Raw genomic sequence first — 17,125 nt, forward strand, 5'->3', positions numbered from 1 at the left:
CATGTTCTCGTTCGGCGTGTTGGTGTCGGAGCTCGACGTGCATGTACTGCCGTACGCGTTCGCCAAGGTGGAGGGTTGTGGCGGGTCTGGCAGTCGGCCGTTGTCGGACACGGCGATCCTGCAGAAGGTGGCAATGGGGACGCTGCGCGTGGAATTCTCGTCGTCGGGGCTCGCGTCGATAGCAATGGCTGAACTTGGTGAGGCTTGCGTGAGCGTAGACCCAAACGAGCGACCAAGTGCAGCGGAGGCGCTGTACAAGCTGCAGCAAGTGCTGTCTCGAGTGGTGGGTTAGTTGGTGCAGCAATACATGTAGTGCCTATGTAGCCTCTCATTCCAGTCTTACTTAGTGCAGTTCAGTGTGTATTGGTTGCAACGAATCTGGAGCTGTAGACGAACGACACAAACACGTCGTCTGCCTCTATCCGGTATTGCGTATATGTTGAAACGAAGGGCAGCACCGCCGATAAGCGCCGGCCATGCGGACACCTCGATGGGGACGATATCGTCCCCAAGTGAGCATACTACAGTACATGTATACCACTCAGCTCCAGGAAATGGTGGGCCGATCTACAGGCTCAGTGAAGCAGTTACAGGCTGGCTGGAATCGTCGCTGCGACGCCGCCAAGCGTCAAACGAGCGCCGCGGGGCATCCACTCCGCCGCTCGCTGTCGAGCTCGCCGCTGGCACCCGATCTCGTGGACGGCAGCGCCTCAGCACGTCGATAGGCATGCGAGCCAGTGCTACGACAGCGGTCTCTCTTTCTTCTCTATCCCTTGGCTGGGTCACCAGCTGAGCTGGCAGCTCAGTCGCAGCGGAGAGTGCCAGCTCGGAGGCAGGAAGGGATTGCTCGGGAAATTCCACCCGCCCAGCAGCAGCAGCAGCAGCAGCAGAGACAACAACAAACCAACGACGTCGGCCGTCGTCGCCGGCAACGCCACAAACGTACGTCCTTGGCAGCCACGTCGGCTGCTTCGGGGGACAAGTTGAAGCCGCGGTGAGACGAGTTCGGGGGACCCATCTCTTTGTCTTGGATCCACTATGGTCTGACTCCCTCCGCCGCGTCACATGCAGCCCCAAGCACCAGAAAAGCGGACGGACCACGTTGCAGGCAATCTCTCTACTATCTCGAATCTGGAAGCTGCTGTAGCTGCAGCAAGTTGACCGCCGGCAGCTCAAGAGGAACTACGGAACGCTATCGCGTCACCTGTTGCCGCTCACGTTTCCACTAGAAAACTTCGTGTGGTGGTAGATTCATGGTCGTAAGATTCGTCGAAGCCGATGAATCTTTTCGACAACCAGTTGACAGTCAGTGCCTTGCTCGTTCCTCCTCGAACGAAGAGCAAAGGAAAGGGGTATTCAAATGTACACACAAGTCTATCGAGGAAGACGCGAAAAAGATCGCGGCTCGAGCCACGAGCTGGGGCTTACGCCAGCTCCTGCGCCAGAATGGTCTGGAGCCTATACAGCGCTTCAGACGCGGTTGGGCGCTTGAGGGGATTTACAGATACGCACGCGCGCCCGAGCTCTGCCAGCGCCATGGGGCCCGATTCAGAGAAGACGACGCGGAGACTTCCCTTGGTCACCTTCTGCAGGATGTCGGCCTCCTGCAGCGGGCGCCAGCTTGAGTCGCAGATTTGTTGCCGCGCCTGGGCGTACGGGGCCGAGAGCATGTCTAGCTCCGACAACACCACGCCGAACGAGAACATATCGGCGTCGGTGCTGTGCATTTCACCGCGGATGACCTCGGGGGCCATCCACAGAGTCGCGTTCTTGCTCTCTGTGGACGTCCTGTACGTCCGCTTGGGTGACGTGCCGAAGTTGGTCACCTTGGCCTCCATCGTTCCGTTCAGCAGCACGTTCCTCGACTTGAGGTTGCTGTGGATCACCGGCGGTGACAGCGAGTGCATGTAGGCCAGCGCACTGCAAATGTGCATTGCGATCTGTGTCTTCTGTCGGTTGAAGCCGATGGCGTGACGCTCGGCTTCGTATCTGTCCAGCAGCGAGCGCAGGTCGCCGCCTTCCATGAGCTCCTGCACCACGCACAGGTCCGACGCAGACGTCCACGCGACACCCACGAAGCGCACAAGGTGCGGGTGGTTGAGCGTCGCGGTGATCTTGACTTCGGCCAGGAAGCCGTCGACGTGGTCGTCGTTCTCGTGGCTCTCGGGCAGCAGCTTCTTCACCGCCACCTTGTCGCCCCTGAAGAAGCCCGAGAACACTTGGCCGAAAGCTCCCTGACCGATGAGTTGGTCCACTTGCACCTCTTCCCTCGGGATCCGCTTGCTGGCCACGACCGGGTCGTTCCAGAGGCCTGCGGCATGAGTTTCTTGCCGTGCATCCAGAGCGGCGCAGTTGCCGTCGGCGTCCAGGTTGGTCTCGATCTTGAGCTTGAACGTTGGCGACGGAACCCGGCGGACTGAGATGCCGCCGATCTTGAGTCTGCCGTCGGCCGAGTGATGCATTGCGTTGTTGCTGCTGGCGAGGCTGAGCATCCTGTCGGGCGTTTGTGCTTGGCACGAGGCGAGACCTTGGAACAGCGCAGCAAAAGTAAAAGTGGTCGACCCAGACCAAAGCTCTCGGTTCAGGTCGTTAGATTTCTCTCTCGATAGCACACGTAACGACTTGCCGACGTATCCCCACACTTTTTTGAGCTCTATCCAACAGCACTCGCTGTCTCATGAGGGCTGTTTCGATCCAGTCCAGGGTGCCTGGAACGTGCTGACTTTTTTTACACTTGGTATTTGTATAGGCTGAAAATTGTACCGACTTTTGTGAAGTGCACGATTTTGCTGCCGCCGAAAAAGTGGTGGCGCGACATCACCTGCCGTTGGCCAGCGTGGCGCCTGCGAGGCACAGGTTCAGGCGCTAACGCTCGCACGGCGAGGACCCGCGGCGTGTTTTAAACGCAGGGATGGACCTGTCGCGGAGAAGAATCTCGCGCTCGTTCTTCGAGGAGAGCCTTTTCTGGTGCTTGGGGCTGCATGTGACGCGGCGGAGGGAGTCAGACCATAGTGGATCCAAGACAAAGAGATGGGTCCCCCGAACTCGTCTCACCGCGGCTTCAACTTGTCCCCCGAAGCAGCCGACGTGGCTGCCAAGGACGTACGTTTGTGGCGTTGCCGGCGACGACGGCCGACGTCGTTGGTTTGTTGTTGTCTCTGCTGCTGCTGCTGGGCGGGTGGAATTTCCCGAGCAATCCCTTCCTGCCTCCGAGCTGGCACTCTCCGCTGCGACTGAGCTGCCAGCTCAGCTGGTGACCCAGCCAAGGGATAGAGAAGAAAGAGAGACCGCTGTCGTAGCACTGGCTCGCATGCCTATCGACGTGCTGAGGCGCTGCCGTCCACGAGATCGGGTGCCAGCGGCGAGCTCGACAGCGAGCGGCGGAGTGGATGCCCCGCGGCGCTCGTTTGACGCTTGGCGGCGTCGCAGCGACGATTCCAGCCAGCCTGTAACTGCTTCACTGAGCCTGTAGATCGGCCCACCATTTCCTGGAGCTGAGTGGTATACATGTACTGTAGTATGCTCACTTGGGGACGATATCGTCCCCATCGAGGTGTCCGCATGGCCGGCGCTTATCGGCGGTGCTGCCCTTCGTTTCAACATATACGCAATACCGGATAGAGGCAGACGACGTGTTTGTGTCGTTCGTCTACAGCTCCAGATTCGTTGCAACCAATACACACTGAACTGCACTAAGTAAGACTGGAATGAGAGGCTACATAGGCACTACATGTATTGCTGCACCAACTAACCCACCACTCGAGACAGCACTTGCTGCAGCTTGTACAGCGCCTCCGCTGCACTTGGTCGCTCGTTTGGGTCTACGCTCACGCAAGCCTCACCAAGTTCAGCCATTGCTATCGACGCGAGCCCCGACGACGAGAATTCCACGCGCAGCGTCCCCATTGCCACCTTCTGCAGGATCGCCGTGTCCGACAACGGCCGACTGCCAGACCCGCCACAACCCTCCACCTTGGCGAACGCGTACGGCAGTACATGCACGTCGAGCTCCGACACCAACACGCCGAACGAGAACATGTCGGCCTTGTCGTCGTAGCACTTCCCGAGCACAGCGAGTCCGACGCGACGCCGACCAAGTAGTCACCAACTTGCGGGATGATAACTGTCAAGAAATATAGAAATACACAGAAGCAGTAGCGATCGACCAAATTGGCTCTAGTTTCCGTTTTTCGCCTGTCCTCTCCAAGAGATTCTCCAAAGCAAAACTCCTTCACTCGCATTTCCGACAGCATCCACGTGTACTACCGGAACGAGCTGTTAGCCATGCGTTTGCCCCTCTGGGTGATCTACCTCGCTGTTTTCGGAGCGCTCGAAGCCAGAGCGAAGACTGTGTCCAACGTCATCGCGTACTATCTCTCGACTAGCTGCGACACAACCCCTAATCGAGTCGACCTGGAATTCAACAGCGATTGTAATGCTCAATGTCTTGGTGATCTTGACGGCGACTGGAAAGCTTCGAATACCGTTTGTCCCGTGGGAGACTACAAGCAGGCGGTGTGGGATGCATTCGGCGGGGCCTCGTATCTAATCCAAGAATCGTATAGTAGTGGTTGTGATTCGAAAATGGGAGCATGTGCCTTCCTCGCCTCTGGAAACTGCGAACAAGTCATCATGTTTGTGCAAACGTGGGGTTATGCCGTCTATTCCGTCGCGCAGCTCGAGTCCGACGGCTCGGCGTCCGTCAAATATTTCACGGATAGTGACTGTACCACGAGTTTGAGCGTACCTGCACGCTTGACGCAGTTCATCAATACACAAGATACGACCATCGATAAGGCTACGCTCAATTCCGACAAGTGCGATGGAGACGACTACCGTTGGTCGTACTACAGTTCCTCCTCGCCATACACTTCTGACACAGGTTCTGGAAACTCTGCTGGAGTTACGTCTAGCTCGAATTCTAGCACGACCAATACCACCAAAACCAGTGGCAATACCAGCGCCAATGGGATCTCCAAAGACCCTTCTGGCACAAAAAACACGCCGACAGAGGCGGCAGCAACCCCAGCTTCTGGCAGCAATTTGGTGGTGATTGTGGGGATCGTGGCTGTCGTCCTCGCTGTCGTTCTCGTCGCTCTTGGTTTTGTGTGGCACCGTCGACGCCAAAGTGGGTCCACCAACTTGGAGTCCGATAGCCAAGCTCAGCCGCGGGATGGGTACTTGACGCATGCCTCACCAGCTACAGACCAACAGCGGACTGCTAGTATTTCTTCGGGCAACACTGGTTCTCTCAATGTAGGATCACTGGGGCAATCCGGGTTGTGGGACGACGACGTCATCACGGCAAGGCGGATAGCGCGTCGCGACGTACACATCCAGCACTTACTAAGTCGCGGAGCATTTGGTGAGGTGTACTCCGGAGTTTACAACGACAAGCGCGTCGCTGTGAAAATGCTAACTCCAGAAACGAGAGGTATCATGGCCCACGTAAACAACTTCTTAGCCGAGGCCAAGTTGACTGCCAGCATGGACCATCCTCGGATCGTCCACTTCATTGGCGTTGCTTGGGACTCGTTATCCGACTTGTGTGTTGTTATGGAGTACATGGAAGGTGGAGACCTCCGGACGCTTCTAACAGGATACGAAGCTTCAAACCACCCTGTCGGCATCGATCGTCAAAAGGCTACGATTGCGCTGCATGTGTGCCATGCTCTTACTTACCTGCACTCACTTTCTCCGCCGGTTATTCATCGCGATCTTAAGTCTTGCAATATTTTGCTCAACCATGCGATGGAAGCGAAGGTGATCGACTTTGGTATTTCAAGAGAGAGGATGGATCAAACCATGACGGCTGGGGTGGGCACGTCGTTGTGGATGGCACCTGAAGTCATGCTCGGCGAGAAGTACGACGACAAGGCAGACATGTTTTCGTTTGGCGTCGTTTTGTCGGAGCTCGACACTCACACGCTGCCCTACGCGCTGGCCAAAGACGAGAACCGTGACCCGAATGGGAGACGCATGCCAGACGCTATCATTTTGCAGCAAGTAGCGATGGGGAGGCTCAATGTTAACTTTTCAGAGTCAAGCCCCGTGACAGTTGCTGCATTGGGTAAAGCCTGTGTGTCCGTGGATCCCAGTTTACGCCCATCCGCGGCCGAAGCGCTTTACAAATTACAAGTCGCACTGACGCAGGAGCTGGCTTAGCAAGTACTCTCAAGTTATACACCCGTTGACGTGATGGACAGAGGGCTCCTCTTGGTGTCGATCCTGGCAGCACTGAATGCAGCTTCTGCGCAGACTTTGTATAGCGTATCGGCTTATTTCTCCTCGGACACTTGCAGTGGCACTCCGAACCGAGTCGATCTCAAGGTTGGAGAAGGTTCTAATACCGAGTGTGAAAGCTCTCAGGATGGTTGGATGTCCGCAAGTTTCGCGGTGTTGTAGCGGCAGCTACAAAGCGATACTGTTGCGGGGATGTAAGCCCAACAACAGCACCACTTCAGCGGTTAACAACGGACAAGCGGATAGGCAGTTAGCAACGGACAGCAGTCAGCAGCAGTGGGAAACGGACAGAAACAGCAGCTAGTAGCAGCGGTTGGAAACAGCCTCAACGAGAGGCACTGCATAAGAGAGCACGGTGAGGCTCAATATCTTCACTTCTACATTTCCTTCGGAAGCAACCAAAAAGAATTATTTAGCTAGTTCAACCAGCATGGAAGAACCTGACGACGCGATGGTGCAGATCCCAGCCGGTGGAATGCCCATCGCGGTCTATCCTCCTCTTCCTCCGCGGACGGAACACGAATTGCGACTGATGCAAGAGACAACTACGCGGACGGCAGTCATTCAAGGAGGTGAGGCGAGGCGTCAAATAGAAGCCCTGGCCCAACACTCGGCCGCTGCGCACCAGCGGCATGCAGAGCAGATCGGCCAGGTCAAGCTTCAGCAAGATCGACTTGCAGCGAAGACCTCCGAATATCTGCAGGCTCAGCATGAACGCTAAGCTGCTCTGATCGAACAGCAGAACGAGATGCGTCGTCAAATGGACGAGCATCGAAAGTATTTGGAGGAACAGTACAAGATACTGAAGGAGGCAGAACAAGCAGTCGGGCTTCAAGGACAGAGGCTCGAGAGCTTGGCGGAGGCGGTCCAGCCTCATCTGGAGGCTCGATGGGGTGCTTTTGCACAGGGTGCCGAACAAGCAGCCGATGGACGCATGGCGGAGGCTGCTGCAGTCACTGTGGCTGCAGGCACAAATCTACCGGTGCCTCCCATATACAGAGGCAGCTCTAAGAAAGAGAAGAGAGAGTTCATGGACAGCTACGCCATCTACACGAGACGGATTAAGGCGTTGAACCAAGGAACACAGGCAAAGTTTTTCGTGATGCCCATCAGTGCGTGCATCGATCAGGGTACACTGGTGAGAATCTGTGACTTCGAGCTTTTCAAGGCAGAGAAGGACATTACGGAAGCTGAGTGGAAAAATTACTTCCTGACGGCGCGCATTCCTGATAACATAGCTTACAAAACACTGGATAGGGAGGTGAAGTCGCTTTGCATGGATGTTGAATTGCAGGATGCAGAATCTCGGCTATCCCGCTACTGGCAGACTTCTACGAGATCACTGATCGACGCAACATGGAAGATGTCGTGCACACAGAGCAGAAGAAGGTAGTTGGCTACTTGATGGATGTGTGAAGGACCAAATGGACAGACAATGCCATAAGCAAATGAAAACGAACCTTCCAGCTTTTCTTAAGTGGCTTCGCAGTGAGCTTGAAGGGTTTATGAGGTTCGAAGCGCACATTGCGGCTCAGACCCCAAGTAAGGGCGGTGCTAAGACAGCCCCACCACACAGTCTACCGAAGCGGGGATTTGGGGGAGCAGCAGCCGCTAGCAAACCGAGCAGTACTCCGGATCGACCGAAGCCTAAGGGCGGCAGCAATCCGAAGCCAAAATCGCCAAATGATCGGCCTCAAAAGAAATGCTTCAAATGTGGTGACCAGACCCATGGAGTATTTCAATGCCCAAACATCTCGAGTCCAACGGAAGCTAAAGAGCTCTACGTAGAGACTACAGGGAAAAAGGTCCTGAAACCCGTACTAGCTATGGCTCCTTCTCGTGCCAAGGTTGAACGATCGTCTTCAGCGATACCGTGCACTGTGATGGGTACTGTTGAGACTGAGATTACTCCTGACAGCGCAGCAATAGTCTCGCTGGTGACGACAAAACTACTGAAGGCACTGTCAGCCAGCGGAACGTGGATCAACCAGCAAGAAGCATATGATGAAATTGCGGTGATTGGTGTTGGAGGTAAACCGATACCAGTGAACAGCAAGGTTAAGTTAGATCTGCGGTTTTCGACGCCGGGCGGTCCGTTGGTGTTACGGAACGTTATCTGCTGGGTGGCTGACGGAGATCTGCCAACTGGTGTTGGAGATTTGCTGTTGTCACAATGGATCATGAAGCGTTCAGGCTATAGTGCTGAGACGTTGCTGACCACTGCACAACAAACAAGCCCCGAGTGGGATATGAATGATGTCGATGATCGCCCTAGCCGAGGTGTGGCAAGTGTGCTGGCCTACAGTGGTGGAGAAGAATCACCACCACGAGCGGACGAAGAGCGAATTTTTCAAGAGGCTGAAGACCGAGCTTGCTTTCCTGAATTTACTCATGATCGCGACTCGGAGATGGAGGAAATTAAGGCCATCCTCTTGGAAAAAAATGATGAAGCTCGTAAACTAGGAGCTCCGGCAGAGTTTGTGGAAAACTTAGAGAAACTACTGTTGCAGTTTATTGATGTTTTTCGTGTGGTCATCGGGCGGGATCCGCCGGTGGATATGTCACCGATGGAAGTGTCTCTGAAGCTGTACCAGTAGAGTGTAAGGCGCGGCGTTACTCTCCTGTACACCGTGAATTTCTAAAACAACACATTGACTCACTGATCGAGGCTGGCCTTTTCTATAGAAACCCTTAGAGCAGATGGAGCTCTCCTCCCCACGTCGTGAACAAGCCGGAGGCCGGGGGCCATCGCATGACTGTGGATGTTCGCGGTGCAAACGAATGCGTGGAGCAAATAGTCTGGCCAATGCCGATACTCGAAGTGGCTTTTGAGCAATTACGTGGCTCATCGAGATATTTTTCACTGGATTTCTTTAAGGGCTTTTGACAGTTCGCAATGGCCGCGTTCTGCCAGGAGATCTACTCCATCCTGACTGAAGAAGGAGTAATCACACCGACCCGCGTCCTCATGGGCGGGGCAAATAGCGTCGCTTATGTCCAGTCTACAGTCCAGCAAATGTTTGCTGAAGTGTTTAACAATGGATTGATGATTTGGATTGATGACCTGCTCGGGTACGAGGATAGCGACGAAGGCTTGCTGTTTTTACTCAAGGTGCTAACCATTTGTGCGGACAAGAGGCTCAAGCTTAATCCTAAAAAGTGCAGCATCTTCCTACGGGAAACGCTGTGGTGTGGACGCGTCGTATATGGTGAGGGCGTTCGCTACGATCCAACGAGGATTACCGCTCTCGTGAACCTGCCGGCGCCAACGACTGGGCAAGAACTACAGCAGTTTATTTGTGCACTCAATTGGATGAGAGCCTCTCTGCCCGCGTTCAATAAATTGATCGATCCACTCGTGAAAATGATGGAAAATATGTACGAGCGAGCTGGTGGCCGTAAGAAAACACAAGTTCGCGCGGTCCAGCCTTATGATGTGGGGTGGGGTGCCGATGAAGTTGCTTGTTTAAACCGCTGCAAGGATGCACTGCAAAATGCACTGCAGCTAGCACATCCCGACCCTGATAAACGTCTGTCGGTGTACACTGAAGCCAGTGACGAGCACTGGGGTGCGGCAATCACACAGATTCCGCGTGATCAGGCCTGTCGGCCGCTGAGCGAGCAGGAACATGAACCGTTAATGATGCTGAGCGGGACTTTCTCAGGTGCAGCAAAACGATGGGCAATAGTGGAGAAGGAGGCGTTTGCAATAGTCGAGACATGCAGACTATTTGCTTCACCGTCACGATGGATTCGCCCTGTTCACTGATCATCGAAATCTCCGCTACAACTTTGATCCTCGCAGTGTTTCAACTTCAGTTCCGAAGTATACGGCGGACAAACTTCACCGCTGGTCACTACTACTCATGAGCTATAAGTACGAGATCTACGACATCTCCGGTGATGAAAATGTGTGGCAGACCTTTTATCGAGATGGGGGTCCACCCTTAAAACAATTTGTGCAATTCAGCACGTCCCGATGCCTTTGTCACCGCAGCTAGATGACAACTTCGTGTGGCCGACGCTCAAAGAACTCGTTGCGGCGCAAAAGACGAGTAAACCGCCAGCGGGTTACACTCGACAGGGAGCTGATTGTAACGGGGTTACACGTACAAGTGGCTGCAAGCCACTTGTGAATTTAACAGATAGGTTATCTGTTAAACGTTTTGGATACTTCCTCACATTGGTGTAAGACACACCGATGGATACATTGAAGTGGACCACCACAGTGAGTGGTCCACACATACCCAAAAGATCCTATTGGTAGAAAGCAGCATCTTTCTACCAATCAGAGACATGCATATTAGCGGGGCTCTGACAGCCAGCCGCTGCCAACCCTTTCATAGATGATAAACAGTTTTTAGCAGATTTTAGAGGAAGATCAATTTACAAACAATACAGTTCTCATTTTACCTAATCTAAGTCACTTGGAATCCTTTTGTTACTTAACTTATATTTGTGTATTCAAATATAATTAACCTAAGTAATTACTAAGTACTTACGCTTCCTCATACACGTTGCGCAACGTGTAAGCTAAAGTAGTGAGTCAAGTTAGACCCACTACACCTGGTAGCACTTTGTAGTCCGTCCAACGACCGACTGCTTGACGTTCGTACGAGGTGTACGAACGCGGAGCCGAGAACCACATGAGCACGGAGGTGCCCATGGAGAGCTCCAACACGCCTGCAACGCATGTTGCACGCGCTGACTGCCCCCACCTGTCTGACCCAGAGTGGAGGCCTCCAACGACTGTCAACAGTCATTGGAGAAGCGGCGATAGCTACAATGCTGCGTACGCTATCGCCGACGGAGCAACATGGTGTTGCTCTGGGGTTCATCATGAAGGAGCAGCGTGACGCTGCTTCTCAGTGACGGCGTCGTCAGGGACGACACCGCGTGCTCAACCATTAAAGTTGAGCGTAAGCAATTACGTGGGAAGAGAGGGCGAGCCTCTCCTCCGATGGCTTGTCGAACTCGACACAGCCATAGCGGCTCGACGCATCGTCGACCCGCTGTCGAAGGTCGCGTTCGCCATGTCCTGCCTTGGCGGACGCGCAAGGAGTTGGGCGTATGGACGCCGACTCTCCGATCCTACGTGCTTCAGCACGTACGAAGTATTCAAGGAGGAGCTCAAACAAGCGTTTGAGCCGCCGCAAACGAGTTCCGGTCGAGGGCGGAGTTCCTCGACCTTCAGCAGGGTAAGCATGATGTCCATGCTTACGCGCAGCGCGCACGATATTTGGTATCAAATATCGTGACTAACCTGATTGACGAGGCGACCAAGGTCGTCACGTTCATGAAAGGACTTAGAGATGGGCCTGTGAAGACCTATCTCTTCCGAGAGTACCCGAGTACTCTCGAAGCTGCGATCACTCTTGCCATGCAAGAAGAGTTTAGCCTGCGGCAGGCTAAACTGCATGTGAACGTGCCGAGGCCGCAACCACGCCCGGTAGCGAGGACGGGAGGTCCGGAACCAATGGACCTCTCGAGCGCAACAACTGCTGGTTACCAGCAGCAGGGAGGTAACGTGCGATGCTTCCGTTGCGGAAGGATCGGTCACTTTGCACGGGAGTGCACAGCTCCCATGCCCCTGGAGGTGGCCATCGTGGCGATGCTAGGCATCGCCGCGGACCAACAAAAACGCGAACATCCAGTAGGCGCGGGGCGCCCTACTGGTAATGCAGTCGCGCGTGCCGACATCGGGCACGCGACACTGAGACTGCAGCCCCAGTGAGACCAGCTCTCACTGCAAGAAACAAGATGACAGGCCAAACCTAGTCATCTTGAGGTTTACTCGAAGAGAGCGAGTGACTCTCTTCGAGCATTGGTAGACTCAGGCGCGTCGAGCAACTTTGTTCGACTACGAAGCCTGTCAAGACTTGACTTCGAGGAGGTAGATACACCTCGAAGTCTTCTGAGGTACGACTGGCAACAGGTGCCATCGTGAAGACCGAGAAGCGCGTCGTGAACGTGCGCTTCTCGTACAAACAACGAGTGTTTGTCGAACACTTTATCGTCCTGGACCTGGACGATAAATTCGACGTAGTAATGGGCATGCCGTGGCTTGCACGGCATGATCCGGTAATAGACTGGAAGAAGCGCACGCTCGTGCGCTTCGGACGCGACAGCGGAACAGAGAGCGATGGCCCTGTTACCGCAGCGCGCGCACCAGTAGGTGCGCGCGGCTCACCAGTCGAGACAGCGCTTAACGCTGCTGTCCCGGAGTGCCAAGGAGTGCGCGAGGGCGCGCACAGTGAGACCCACGTCGGCAATGCTGCCGACGTCGGAGCAAAGATGTGTTGGTTCCGGGAACCAACACCCACGTTCAAGCGTGTAAGGGACAGTCCCTGATCCGAAGCGGTCAGGTCGACAACGACGCGTCGGCTCCGGGAGCCGACGCACCCTCGGTCATGAGGGGCTCCGCCAATGAATGGCGTCGAGGTGACGAAGGCGTGTCAACTCCGGGAGTTGACGCTGCAAACAGTGCGGACGGTTGCAAACGTACCGCACTGACGCAATTTACATGCTGTCGTGTAGCCGGGCTGCACGACGAAGCGTCATGCGATCAAGCCGGGCTTGATATCGCGCGCCCGCAGACAGGGTCTGCCGGCGAAGGACACATTACCGTGCAGCCGGGCTGCACGAAGGAAAATGCGGTCAAGCCGGGCTTGATACCGCGCGCCCGCGGACAGGGTCCGCCGGCGAACGACTGTCCACGGCTGGGCCTGGACAAGAAGAACAACTGTGCGGAGCCGGGCTCCGCACAACAGGAAGACGGCGCAAGCGAAAACGCTGCGCAAGTCTCGGTCCGGGACCGAGACGCAACAAGAGCAGTCTGCTGGGCAGACTGCGGCGGTGACGCCGAATGTCAAGACGCTAAGCGTCTTGACGCACACCGATACTGGATTCCAGTATCGTGACATGGAACTCGCTAGTCCTCCGACGACGGCGTCGGAGTTGACTTCGCTTCCAGCCATGAGCTGGAAGCGCTTCACGCGCGACTTGCACGATGGACGCATCGAGCAAGTCTGCGTTCTTCGGACAGCGAAAGAACGGCGAGCGAGAGCGAAGAGCTGAGGCAGCTCTTCATGGAGTACCACTGAGAGTGAAGACACTCTCAGTGCGAAGACGAAGCGAGAGCGCTTCGAGGAATAAGGTTGGGACTCGCTGAAGTCGAGTCCCTATTACGAATTGTTGAGGGAGTACAAAGACGTACTCCCGGAAGACATTCCTGCGGAGCTTCCGCAGGATAAGGGCATTCAGCACGAGATTGATCTCGTGCCGGGCACGAAGTACTGTGTCACGCGGCAGTGGCCACTGCCGCGAGAGCAAGTGAAAGCGATCGACGACTTCTTTGAAAGTCGTCGTAAAGCAGGACAAGTGCGGGAATCAAAGTCCCCGCACAGTGCTCCGACGTTCTGTGTCAAGAAGCCACAGGGCGGATGGCGCATCGTTCATGCCTACAACAAGCTGAACGATGCGACGGTACCGGCGCAGACGCCGATACCACGAAAAGATGTTATCATCGATTCGATGGCCGGGAGCACCGTTTACAGTGCTCTCGACTTACGGGACGGATTCTATCAGATCCTAATGCGTGAGAGCGATATCCCTCTCACGGCAGTGAGCACGCCAAGCGGCATGCTCTGGGAATGGCTAGTAATGCCACAGGGGCTTAAGAATGCCCCTGCGACTTTCAACAGGTGCGTGACGCACTTGTTGCGCTCGGTGCGCGACTTCGCACCGAGCTACTTCGATGATGTATTCATCCACAGCCGGGCTGTGGACGGAAGACCGACGTAGAGATGCACAGGGTGCATCTCCGGCTACGAGCTTATGCGAAAGCATAAGCTCTACGCGAACCTGAAGAAGTGTATCTTCGGGGCGAGCGAGATACCCGTCCTCGGGTGTCTCGTAGGGAAGAATGGTGTCCGCCCTGACCCAGGAAAGGTCAGAGTGATTAACGAATGGCCAACGCCTTCAAGTGTCAAGGAACTGAGGCAGTTCCTTGGCCACGTACTTGTGCAAGTACGTGGAGGACTATGCGGGCAAGATCCGCCCGCTGTCACAGCTTCTTAAGAAAGAAGCTGTGTGGAATTGGACACCCGATTGCCAAAGGCATTCGATGCAGTCAAGCGGGGCTTGACTGAGGCGCCGATCTTGGCAGTGGCTGACCAAGATCGCCCATTTCACGTAGTGTGTGACGCATCCGATTTCGCGATCGGATGCGCGTTAGCAGCACGATCACGAGGGCCGTGATCGTGTCGTCTACCAATCGCGTCAGCTGAAGCCAGCTGAGCGCAACTATCCGGTGCACGACAAGGAACTCCTTGCCATGAAGTATGCACTCGCAAAGTTCCGAGTGTACTTGCTTGGGAGTAGACCATTTGTGGTCTACACCGACCATGCTTCACTGCGCACCGCAGTGAAGTCGCCACATTTCACAAAGAATGGCGAGATGGCTCTCATTCTTTGCGGAGTATAACTTCCGGGTCGAATACAAACCCGGAAGATTGAACGTGGTGGCCGACGCGTTATCACGTCGGCCGGACTATGCAGAAGCTGTTGACGTCAATGCCATTGACGCCATGCGATCGAGCAAACCCACATCATCCCTGTTGGATGATGTGAAGGCCGCGTACGCGCACGACGCGGACGCGAAGCTCTGCTGGCCTATGGCACAGCGCCTTCTGACAAGTCCCGTCAGAAGCTGCCCAAGCACCTTCGAGCGCGTGCACACCGCTTTCGTGTGCACGAAGGACTGCTACTCTACAACGCAGTCGACGACAACGCGGATCGCGTTGTCGTGCCAAATGACCATGACCTGCGACTCAGGATCATGTACGAGTATCATGATGCCCCGACTGCGGGACATCTCGGACGTGAGAAGACTTACGTCCTTCTCACGCGCGACTTCTACTGGCACCACCAGTATAAGTGGGTGCGCAAGTACATCCGTGCTTGCGAGGTATGCCAACGCGTGAAGCCTGCGCCGTTTGCGCAGGCTCCATTACAATCACTACCGACTCCGTCGGAGTGTTGGAAGTCCATGTCTTTGGACTTCATCTTTGGTCTTCCCCCGGATAGCGGAGGGAACACCGGTGTTGTGGTCTTTGTAGACCGTTTCAGCAAGATGGTACATCTTGCTGCGGTGCCAGCAGAGGTGACCGCGAAGCAGACAGCCCGTCTGCTCGTCGACATGGTGTTCAAACACCATGGCATGCCGTCCGACATCGTGTCGGACAGAGACCCGCGCTTCACAGCGCATCTGTGGCAAGAAGTGTTTACACTTCTTGGGAGCCAGCTTTCCATGTCGACTGCGGATCATCCGCAGACGGACGGTCAAACCGAGCGCGTGAATCGCGTGCTCGTCGATATGTTGAAGAGCTACGCTCACTCGTTCCAATACTGGAGCGAGTGCTTATCGATGGCAGAGTTTGCCATCAATAACTCAGTGCATGCCTCGACCGGGCATACACCGTTCTACGTGAATGCCATGCGGCATCCACGTCTACCGAGTTTACTCGGAGTGATGGCTCCCACTTTAAGTGGGGAGGATCTACGACTGCAATACAGCAGCCGTAGAAAACCGCTGACACTTGCACAGTGTCAGCTGCAACAATGGACAAACCACATGAGTCTGCGCAGGGCGCAGACTCCCCAACAACATGGCTAACGACCACGGGTTGCGCAGGGCGCAGACACCGCAAGAACCACGCAGAGGCCGGGCCTCTAGCGGAGAGCGAGCTGAATGACTTCAGCTCGGATGCAATCAGTTTCATCACCAAAAGACAAGCCGTGATTCGGTTTGTCCAAGACACAATAGCAGCTTCTGTTGATCAACAGAAGCTGAACGCAGACAATGCGGGCAGAGGCAACACAAATGAATTTAAAGTTGGTTCATTAGTTTTGTTAGCTACACAAAACCTGCCTAGACATGCAGTTTCGGATTTCGGAGCAAGCAAGCTTGCTCCGCGCTTCATCGGGCCGTTCACTGTGTTGGCACGGCACGGCAACGCATACACGCTAGACATACCGTCTAGCATGCGCCTCCATCCGACCTTTTACGTCGGACGGCTGAAGCCATACCGGCAGCACGAGCCATCTAGCTCGGCTGACCCGAAGCCTCGGCAGGAGCCGAGGCAGAAGCGGAGGACTTGGCCTCGGCGACGAGCAACCTCTCCTCCAGCGCGCGGACGCGCTGGAGCAACCCTTCATCTGGGTCCCCAGCTCGACCTGGATATTCGAGGCGGTCTGCGAGACCGCCGCGACTTGGGCCTTCTGGTTCGCCAGCTCCTGCTTCAGGGCGGCGAACTCAGCGCCCTGAAGACGCTCCACGACGGTCACCCGGTCGTGGAGAGGCGCGTACTGATCAGCCCGGGGCTGATCATACCCGGGGCGTGTTCCCACCCCCGCCACCGCCGATCCGTGACGCCCGCGGCTCAACCCGCTGGATTGTTGAGCGGATTGTTGACCATAGTATCCCGAAAACGAACCCTCAAGGGGCTCGTTTTCGTATTCGTTGGAGAGGATTTCCTCCCCGTCAAGATACATAGGAGCCGCGGAACGTCTTGCTGGAGGACGTTCCGGAAATGGTGAGGGCGTACGAGGAGCAGTACGCACTGGCACAGCGGAAGTAGTACGAGCGCTGCGATCATCGCCAGCGCCCGAACCCTCACGTGCTAAGAACTTAGCACGGAGCTCTTTGAGACTCTCGGGCACACGAAACGACGTGTACCCGTTCAGGTCGCGGTCGCTCAAGCGGACCGCGCCTGAAGCACTTCGTGCACTGAAAGCCCTCGGGCACAGCGCACGGCACATTTGCTCTCAGCAGCAACATGAAGTTGCTCCAGCTTTCCACGCTTCGAGTACGTCTCGAAGC

The 17,125-nt window shown here is 55.4% G+C and overlaps 1 protein-coding gene across 1 annotated transcript in view; it reads left to right on the forward strand.

Moving 5' to 3' along the window:
* The window catches only part of IUM83_18178 (Dynein heavy chain), a gene marked incomplete at both ends in the record, with an annotated part of 31,201 nt that extends 25,191 nt beyond the window's left edge, over window positions 1-6,010 (forward strand). Inside the window, 2 exons of the mRNA XM_067943161.1 lie at window positions 5,725-5,927; window positions 6,004-6,010. Of these exons, the coding sequence (XP_067783704.1) occupies window positions 5,725-5,927; window positions 6,004-6,010 (210 nt within the window). The remainder of the gene's footprint in view (window positions 1-5,724; window positions 5,928-6,003) is intronic.
* Window positions 6,011-17,125: the final 11,115 nt, after the last annotated feature.

The sequence above is a fragment of the Phytophthora cinnamomi genome (genome assembly GCF_018691715.1).
Source record: "Phytophthora cinnamomi strain GKB4 chromosome Unknown Contig96, whole genome shotgun sequence".
Taxonomy (NCBI): Eukaryota; Oomycota; class Peronosporomycetes; order Peronosporales; family Peronosporaceae; genus Phytophthora; species Phytophthora cinnamomi.